At 43.2% G+C, this 10,181-nt stretch overlaps 1 protein-coding gene across 1 annotated transcript in view; it reads right to left on the bottom strand.

The window, feature by feature from the left end:
• Positions 1–568: 568 nt before the first annotated feature.
• The window catches only part of SALL4 (spalt-like transcription factor 4), a 14,778-nt gene continuing 5,165 nt past the window's right edge, over positions 569–10,181 (bottom strand). The window contains exons 3-5 of the mRNA XM_009998654.1: positions 4,728–7,250; positions 3,760–4,067; positions 569–2,716 (exon numbers count right to left, since the gene is read on the bottom strand). Coding sequence (XP_009996956.1) covers positions 2,294–2,716; positions 3,760–4,067; positions 4,728–7,250 — 3,254 coding nt within the window. The 3' untranslated portion in view covers positions 569–2,293. The remainder of the gene's footprint in view (positions 2,717–3,759; positions 4,068–4,727; positions 7,251–10,181) is intronic.

The raw sequence follows: 10,181 nt of genomic DNA, 5'->3' as shown, positions 1-10,181 counted from the left end.
CCTTATGCAAAGGGAACCACTATCATACAGCACCTATGGTGGAAGGATGGGACCTTAAGGGAACACTGGTCGTGCACCATTTTACTGCACTGTTACCTCCCAAGTGCAAAATACATTTGCTAGTTTAGGTTGTATCAAAATCTCAACACTTGTCTTTTCTATCAGGGCTGCTTTCAGAACTGTTTTGTTTTGCTCTTTAGGGGAAGTTATTTGTAATTTCTCTATGCAGCCAGCTTCTTCAGGCACTGGCAATTGGATCATTTTGTATTCCTTTCTCTTTCTAGGGTGATCACAGTGCAGGAATTACTCACACATGTTACTGTAATTCATTTTAGTGTGGGAATCCACATCCCTGGCATGTGCCAGTCCCTATATCAAACCCCAACAGTTCCCAATAAATTGATCTAGACGTTCCTGCACTGCTACCTAGCTTGTTATTTTAAGTACCAAACTAAACCATAACCCTAGATCATGGATTTAGAAAGTCATTGGAGTGAGACAGCAAGCTGCCTCTTGACCTTGCTCTTCAGGACACAAAAGCTTTGCCAGAAAAATTAAAGCACTAAAGTGTGAAAAAGCCATCCCAAAATTTATTCTCAAAACGTCAACAGAAACGCAGCAGTAGATACTCAAAACTACAGAGTTCTTAAAAGTCATACATTCACAATGCAGAAACTTGACAGTTGGGATGCCTTTTGCATGGTCTTTGTAACAATATCCATTTTACAGTGTAAACAGGTACTGGTATGTTCTTACTTACAAGTCCAGCAGGAAAGGCACAACTCGGCATACAGAGATCATAAGCAAGAATCAGGTGCAACAACATTACACAAACTTTTGGTAATCTGCATTTTTGGGGCCTTCCACAAAGGAGACTGGACTTGAAGATTTCCTGCAGTCAACAACTAGACTTCTTTCCATTGTTCAGTCCTTCCATACCAAATGGTCACATTCCAGTCTGGTTTAGATCCCATTACACATACAGTTCCAGCAGACATTAGAATAGTGAAAGGTCAGTCCAGTAAATCTTCAGGTGCTTCCACTAATACATCAGGTTTTGGTTTCAGATAGTGCATGGAAGCATCTGCTTGAATCTCAGTTCATTACAGTGGTCATTAATAGAAAAATAGACACTACAACTACAAAAGGAAAAAAATGAGGTAGATAACTTAGAATCCAGATGACCATCCCAGCAACCTTCATACAACACATATGGATCATTAATTACCATTTGGGTAGAATGCAAGTTCACAGACTACCAAGAAACTTAATGACCAGAGTAGGAATGTCATCCAAAAACCCACAAAACATTTAACCTAAGCATGAATACTTCATATTTAAATACAGGTTTACACAGACTGATCTTCTAAATTACCCAAATGAAAAAAAAAAAAGTCTCTTGCTAAGGAAACCAGTTCCCATGCCCAATTGCAACAGTCACCTGAGATTCCTTGCAGAGCTTTTAGACCTGACTTCCTAAGGCAAGTCTTCCCTTTCAAGAGAGGAAAAAAAAAAAGTATATACATACCCACCCATGCTTATTTGGGGCTCTCGGTATTGAAATAAAACATCTAGGAAAAACTGCACATCTTTGGAAGTAGGAATTTTGGCACTATACTAGAATGACTGTTCTAATACTAGTATTAAATAAGCAGCAGTCAACAAGACAGACGATTAATTCCTTAGGAGCAGTAATTAAAAGAAAAACAGCAACTTTCTTGTTGTAAAACTTCGGAGGCAAAATAGGAAATTTAAAAAAAAAAAAAATTGTAGTTTTTATAGCCATTATAGTAAAAATTACATTCAGAAACCACTCGGAGCCAAAAATCCAAACAGAAAAACTATTTCTAAGAGGGTGGCAGACATTCTAGGATATTTACCCGCATTAATAGTTTTAACTTCTCATCAGTAAATAGAAGCTTTTCCATCAACAGTAGGTTGCTTCCACTCTATTCAAAACCCCCAAGTATTTCACTCTAAACAAAGAGGTAAATATTCTAACCTTTGGAACTTCAAGTTGCAGAAACTTCTGTAAGGCTGTACACATTAAAGTCACACGTAACAACTACTTTGCAAGACCCGCATCTTTCCAAATAGAAGGAAATCCTATTCTTTATTATTTACTATTTGCAAAGCAATATCATGATTGTACTCTGGGCAACTCTTACAAAGACAACCATAAAATCATTTGCACGTCAATAGGAAAATAGGAGGCTGAAGTGGAATCTCTTAAAAATATACGTTTGTGTATATATATATTTGTTCTTTCTGTACGTCAACTTCACTAGAGTTTTTAACTAACAGCAATTTTGTTCTCCTCCATGAAGTGAGGGAACTGGTGTTTTGGCACATTGTCTGCAGCAGCACCACTGGCCTTCTCTGTGTCAGATCCAGTCCCAGACTGGGTCCCATCTATTTTGGAGACCGTAGCTGTATTTATTGCTGAACCACCCCCGATGGTGACGGGCAGGGTAGGTAACCCACCGCTCTGGATCACCGAGATCTCGTTGGTCTTCATCGCTATCCCATTGCTGAGTACTGCTGCATACTGGTTCCATACAGTGGGGTCAATGCTCACTGAAGGAGGCATCATATCCTTTGGAAACATTTCTGATACCTTCTTGGGGTCACTCCCCAGCAGAGCCATGGGGTTATCAATCGAAAGCCTTCTTCCCCGCCTGGCAGAGTTATTCCACATGTGAGTTCCTACATGGACCTTCCAGAGGGGAAAAAAGTAGAGGATCATTCATATTGCAGTACTTTTATGGTACACCCAAGTTCCACTTTGCTTACAGCCAGGTTGCTCAAAAGAACTTGTGCACACTCCATGTGCATTCAGGTAAGCATTTACTCTGGATAGTTCTTGTCTTTGTTCTCTTTTAGGCATGTAAGAGTCATTCTACTGCCTGACACCACCATGGCTCTCTAGAGCCTGCTGCTGAAGTGCTTGTAGGACTGGCTTTTTTACAGTGTGTGCTAGCAAAGATGCCACCTCCCCTGAGAAAAAAAAGCCACATTCTTTTCTGTGAACAGACTACATTGAAAAAAACCCCAAACAGTTAACGCAGAAAAAAACTCACCAAGGAATTTAGAAGAAAGGTTACCCTTCCACACCACAAACATACTACTAGTGCTTCCAGGAAGTGTTTGTTCACAAACTGCAGAGTATTTTCCCTCTCCATCAGCATTTATGCAAGAGGACTGAAGAGCCTGAAGAGGTTCTCATGGGAAGTGAGAAGCCTCTGTGAGTGAGGGAGCTGCAAGTACCTTACAGGGTAAATGGAATAATCTGACAGTAAGAAGAGACTGGCAGCACTTCATCAAGTGCTTAGACAATCCCCAAGTACATTGTGCCATCTCAGGATTATTTGTCCTGCACAGCGTTTCAAGCAGTGCAGTACAGAGAATGTACTGTAGGCATCACTTTGTAGCATTCAGTCTATGAAATGTTTAGGTCTTGACACATCCAAATCCAAATGAAAATAAAGAATCTGCTTAGTAAGGGCCAAGCCTTCCCTACTATCAAAAAAGAAAGCCAAGGACAAAGACCATAGCAAAGACTTCTGTGGAAGATCTCAGTACACTTTTTAGCAAGTAAAGAAACTCAGGAAGGAGAGACCAAAGTCAAAATTAACTATTTGAGGAACTAAAAGAAAGTCAAAGTTGTCCCTAAGGGCAGAAAAAATATTAGCAATAGTCTTTCCCTCCCTGGTATGACTTCCCCTGACAAAGCAGATCACAACTTTACAGATTAGTTACCTTCAGGTTTCCTTTTGTTGTAAAGGCTCTCCCACAGATGGTGCAGGCAAATGGCTTTTCACCAGTGTGGGTCCGTTCATGAATCTGAAGGGCACTGGCAGAGGAGAAGTTCTTCCCACATGTAGTGCAGATGTGCTGTTTGGCAGGACGGCAGAATTTCGGCCGTGGCACGAGGAGAGGGGCAACACCAGGGGAGAGAGCTGGTGGGCCAATGAAATGGCTAGTGCTAATGGGACGCTCACTGGGCATCTCCATTTTTATGAGGGCTGGTGGGGCTCTAACAAAAGCAGCTGGAATACTACTTCGACCTGGAAAGAAAGTGAATAAGACATTTATCCCAAAAGCCTTCTGCTTTCAAGTTTAAATCTGGCTAAGATACCAGAGGCCTTTTGCCTTTGGAGCTGCATGTGCCTGAAGAACATGCCTGCAAAGGCCTCCAAAGCCACATGGTAGAGCTGCTATTACACTTGCTAGGATGCTCTGAAATAAATCAGTTCATCCCTATTGGTGTTGGTGAGTTAGGAGTTAGAAAGTCTCACTTTCTGATCAAATTGACATCAATGCTAGCCTCAATGCTAAAGAGCTCAAAACCCCCTCAAAAGATTCCAAAGTTTTAATGTCACATTCTTGGGTTAAGCAGTTACCCACGAAACAGAAACATGTCTCTGGAAAGCTACAGGGAGGTACTGGGTGAGCCCATGAACAATAATAAGTGCATAGGGTCTGTTTGTTTTAAGGACCTTTCTGCTCCACCCCCTTGCAGGAGAGAACAGTACCTAAAAGCCTTGGAATTTTGAGTCTGACTGAGTCAGCAAAACTTTACAGGGCCTATGTCCCTAGACTAACAGAAGAGAAGGAAGATTGGAAAGCCGAGAAGGTTTTTACTTCTGTTGGTCTTTTTAGCGATGGGCTTCCTCCAGTCCCACCACCCCACCCCAAAGTGATTGCTGGCATTTCATGTTACTCACCATATTCTCCATTCGAAAAGTGTAACCCAGGTTCTTCTTTAATGACCTTTCGACCAATGTTGCCGTAAGTTAAATCCAAAGCACCAATGACCCCTTCCATATCTGCAGAAGCATTCTCAGGACCCTCTGATTTACTTCTTGTGCCTGCATCTTCTTGATTGCTGAAGCTGGGTGACTTTGACCTTATGCTCTCAGCCTGGCTGTTGGCTGGGGACAGAGCCTGGACCGATGCAGACTCAGAGGCATTAGGACTCCTGCCATTCTGATAATCTGGATCTCCTGCCACAGAAGATGAATCATTTGTCATGCCATCACTTTCTGCTGAGCCGTTGTCACTAGACTTCAAGCTGCTTTGCCGCTGCAAGTTCAAAGCAGAGTTGACAATCTTCATTTGATTCTCCAGTGCTGTAATACCAGAAAAGGTGGCTGCTGCAGCTGGAGATTCTGACTGTGCATCGTACAGAGGAGGAGGTTTTGAAGAACTTCTAGGGCCATCCTGAGAGTCCAGGTCCTCTTCCATCTCTATGCTTTCTACAGTCTCATCTGGACGACTGATGTCTCCGTTCTTCTCAGCCACAGTAGGATCCACATCAGTATTGTCACAAGTGTTTTCTGGCATTGGTGTATTGGGTATTTGTCCCCCCATATGCATGCGGATATGCTGCTGCAACACAACTGCATTTGTAAACTTCTTCTGGCAAATAGGACATGAATGTTGCATCTTCAAAGGAGTATTGGCCCGGTGGACACCATAATGAGTTTTAAGGTTCCCTTTAGTGGAGAAGGCACGACCGCAGATTTTACACTTGAATGGTCTCTCTCCAGTGTGAGTACGATAATGCATTTTGAGTGAACTCTGGCAACTCAGCACTCTGTGACAGATCAGACACTCGTTGGGGTCTGCAGTGGATTTGTCGATATTTTCGACCAGTTGCTGAAGCTTTGATGTTTCTGAGCCTTGCTCATTTGACCCACTTACATGGAAGATGCTCACACTGCAGGCAGCTTGTGGTGAACTCAAGCTCTGCTCTGTTCCCGATTCATGACCAACTGCCCCTGATGAGGAGGAGCCACCCTCACTTTCTGGAGAAGGCCTTGACTGCAGGTCACTTGAAAAGGTACCAGGGAGAGACTCCTTAATGCCTGCTAGGTCGGAGATGGTCTGAGGTGCACTGGTGGCTGCAGAGGTAGGCAGGGTTGTTAGGAGAGGTTTGCTATCCACAACTAGGTTAGACTCATCCAGTGGCACAGACATCCCATACGGAATTCCAGTGCTAGTGGGAACATTGTCCAGGTGCTCAGGAACCGGGTAAGGATTCATCTTTATGTGGGGATATTTGTCTTTGTGACGCTGAAAATGCACTTTAAGGTTTCCTTTGGTTGTGAAGCGGTTAGCACAGATGTTACACTTGTAGGGCCTTTCCCCAGTGTGGGAACGGAGGTGAATCTGCAGGGCACTGTCATTGCCAAACACTTTTCCACAGAATTTACACTTGTGTTTGAAGAATGGCTCCTCGGCGTTGGGTTTGCTTTCAGACACGCTAATGTTGGGAGGTTTTCCCTTCCCCTTCTTCGAGGAATCTATCACAGAAGAAACAGCTGAAAGTGGATTTTGGAAGATGACAGAGTTGGAGGACTGAGGTAGCAAAGGATTCGGAAACCGAGAAATGGAGCCGGGGAGGCTTCTGCTTGCCTCTGGCTTCAAGGGGAAGGAGGAGGAGAGCCCAGCAGCCAGCGAGCTGGCGGCTGCAACGCCAGTGTTAGAATGAGGTAGTTTTCCTTGCTTCAAGGATTCCAGTGATAGGCTCTGGCTTCCAGCTTTTTGTCCAATTAAAGCAACAGCAGCCGACAGCTGCTGAGACATGTGAGCGCCCAGAGCTTTTAGGGGGTCAGTAGCAGCTGCTATAGAAGGATGCAGGGCATGGGGAGCCATCATGGCAATCTGAATGCGAATCTGCTCCGTCAACTGAATTTGCTGGAGTTGCTGCTGCTGCAAACACACAAGCTGCTCCAGGATCATGGGGATAGCATTGAAACTGGCTGCTGAAGACGAGATGGCATCAGAGGTCCGCTGGTTCACAGCCACTTTAGTGCCACGTATCGTCTGCAAAGTCACATTAGTGTTTGGTACTTTGGATTTTGGTAGATAGCTTAGGCCAGGAGCTGCAGGCGTGATGGGGGGTTCTATTTTAAGGTACATTCCTCCTACAGATTCAGCATCCATTTTTCCATCTCTCTTTTCCATAGAACCAGTGCAGCCCTTTGCCTGAATGTCCTTGCGTGTCCTGCTATCCATGCGATCACTTGGAAAGCTCCCTAGAGAAGCTTCAGAGAAGCTTTCAGGGGGTACTGTTCCCTCACTGTCATTCATTATTAGAACAGGTGGATTTTTAGTGCAATTTTTCTTATGCTCAAGAAATTCAGAGAGATCAAAGAATTCTGCACAGCATTTCTCACAGATTTTAGTTTCTTCCGTGCGGCACCTTTTGGAACTCATTTCACCATCTCCGTCACCTGGGACGTCTTGTGGACTCCCTTAAAATAAAAGAAAGTCACATTACTACTAGGAAACACTCAAGTCTAAATCTAGCTATTCTTAAGATCACCAACTTCACCTGAATTGCAAGTTAAAGATACAAGACACTGGAACCAAGTTTGTAGATTTATCTAAGTCCTGCTCTTTCTTTTGCTGCCAATTAATTTGCAGCCCCAAAGAAATCTGCATCTCAGTTATGTTTCAGTAAAAACAGTAATACAAAAGGAATCTCAAAGGGCCTAAAGGAAAGAGGTTTATTGCAAATCCCGTTATTGGAGGTAAAGAGGGAAGAGAGCAGCCAGGCAGCTTGCACCTGCAAAACAGCTTAAAAGGAACACAACCGAAGGAAGATAGAGAAAGCATCGTAACACTGAGTAAAACATTGCATCAACTTACTTTGTGTTTGCACTTCAGTTCATAATGCTTTGTTAACTATCTTGCAGAAATTGCGGCAAAATTGTTAACACAGGAACTTCAGAGCAGTCCTTAATTGTACACTGATCTACTGAGCGACTTTCACTCCACCGTTATGGAAGCAACTACTACCAAAGAGGGCTGACAAAAGCAAAACTAAGTCAAATATTACTTTTAAATACTTCAAAAGCATATACACGTTTAAAACTACCTCTAAAAAGCCACAGTGGTAATGAGAAGATTTTTAACTTACAGAGCCCCACACATGGGGGGGATGAGCCTACATTGGTACTGAAGAACATCAGATAGTGAAGCAACGAGTCCTGCTTGCAAAACACACTCCGTTGTTTCAGACCTGCTCAGGACACCCTGTTTAGCTGCATCTGCAACTCACCCACTCTTACTTGGGAAGGGGGAGGGAAACAAAGCTGGTCTGCAAGTCCACTCCTGCCCTTCCTCCGCCAGTGCCCCACAGATTACACTGCCCATGATTTGCATGTGGACAAAAAACATATCATGCAGGGAAACAGCAGAACGGGAAGAGAGGTTAAGAGAAATTCTACACCAAAACAGGATGTTTTTGCTCAGTGTAGCCATCCTTCAAACAACAAACTTGAACCCAGTTTCAGGAGGGCGAGCACACATGGCAGGAGTGGTCAGGAGGTAAAACCTGAGGCTCCTACAGCTGAGGGGGAACTGGGAAGGACTGCACATGTATTACAGCTCCCACCAGGTGAAATGTAACTCACATTAATTGGTCCAATTTTGGTTGGTGACAAGGGTGCAATAACCAAGCACATCACCTCCCACACACCCAGCAGGGCATGCTGCAGACCTCCACCACAACTGACAATTTGAAGTATGAGAACTCTCCTATCCAGGTCTTGCATCTCCAGTAACTCATCTCAGGGCTCAACCCCTGTTCCACGTTTCAAGCCCATACCATCTTACTCTGCAAGAACAGGAGCCATTTGTGGCTTTCATTTTAAAGGTGTAACTGAACCACACATCTGATACATGTGTATATCCTGTACTTGGCAGGGTGGAGGTGAAGAATGTCCAAGAACAACTCAAACACGTTGACTGTTTCAGGTAGTATAAAGATCAGAAAGGGAGGATATTGCAAACCTCGAAATTTGTTAGGTTAAAAAGGGTATTTTATATGTATGTGTACAAATCAAATGTCACCTGTTTAACACTGAGTGATAAAATATGCACGTATTTAAAAACAAAAAATCAATTAAAAAAATGCAAATATCAGAGGCCTCTTACGCTGTGGTCTGCAGAGCAATAAATCCAAATCTGTACGTATCCAATTTGGTTAATCACATGCACTGCAGGGTTACAAGTCCTTGAACAAGGAGGAAAGATGTTCTCAGCACAGCTGTGATCAGAACTATTTGGGGTCCTCACATCTAAACAGGGAGAATTAAATGGCTTCTTCCTCCCCTCCTTCAGTCCAAACAACCTCCACAAGTCAAGGAGACAAGAGTGAAACCATAGGTTTAGCATGCATTTCCCACCCTGAATATCATTACATTGATGCCTTTAAAGTCAATTTAACTCTATGGAAACATAGAGAAATTTAATCTGCAGACAAGTACAAATAGTACATGATTCAAAACTTGGTTAATAAATGGGGTCAACTGAGACCAAGAATGGAATATTTTTTTTAAAACTCATCTTTGTTAGCATATAAGCAGATATTAAGAGGAAAGCAAGCACTGGTGTTGAAAGAAGACAAGCTTATATAACTACCCTGTACACTCATTTGAGAGGTCTTTTACTTGACTACTTTCCTAGCTATTTCCATCCACCCAACAGGTATTTCACAGAATAGGTTAAGACATCAAAACCTCTTTTCCAAGTCCTTTACCATTTAGGGACTGTTTCCCCGTGTTGTAAAATAACCTTAGGTTTCACTTCAGAAATCACAAAGCTCTTCCTTCCACTCTCTCCTCTGTGAGCACATGCTGCACTCTGCACCTTCACAGTGGCCACGCAAAATTTTTCACACGGAGTAGAAATGTCTGCAGGAAAGACTGCTGCTCACCCTGTATGATACAGTCCAGCATAACTACATCGAGACAAGTCCTCAAATTTTAACTCAAAGCATCTGACAATGAAGGGGAGGCAAATGAGGTAAATGAATAGTTCCTTCAATTGTCTTCCATATTAGACCACACTAAATTCAAAGCCCCCTTTTCCAAACTCCAGCACAGCTTATACTCCTGATGATCACAACTCTGAGGAGCTCCAGAGGTAACTTAAATTGAATGCCCCTGTGTTTGGCAGCAGCAGGCAGGTCAGCAGCCCTGCCCCTGCACTGTCTCACTGCCACTGTCACACAGTGCTGTTTCCAGTTCCCCTGTCTGACAGTAAGGCATTAGCTCAGGACTCCAAATGAATTCAACTCCCAGCGTGTACCTGCTTGCTGCATGATGAGTACAAAAGAGTTATGTCTTATTTTTCCCTCACCAAAGTGAATATAATAGCTTTCCCTA

This window comes from Chaetura pelagica, unplaced genomic scaffold (genome assembly GCF_000747805.2).
Source record: "Chaetura pelagica isolate M959 unplaced genomic scaffold, ChaPel_1.0 scaffold275, whole genome shotgun sequence".
NCBI classification, from domain to species: Eukaryota; Metazoa; Chordata; class Aves; order Apodiformes; family Apodidae; genus Chaetura; species Chaetura pelagica.
This window is presented reverse-complemented; position numbering and strand designations above follow the sequence as displayed.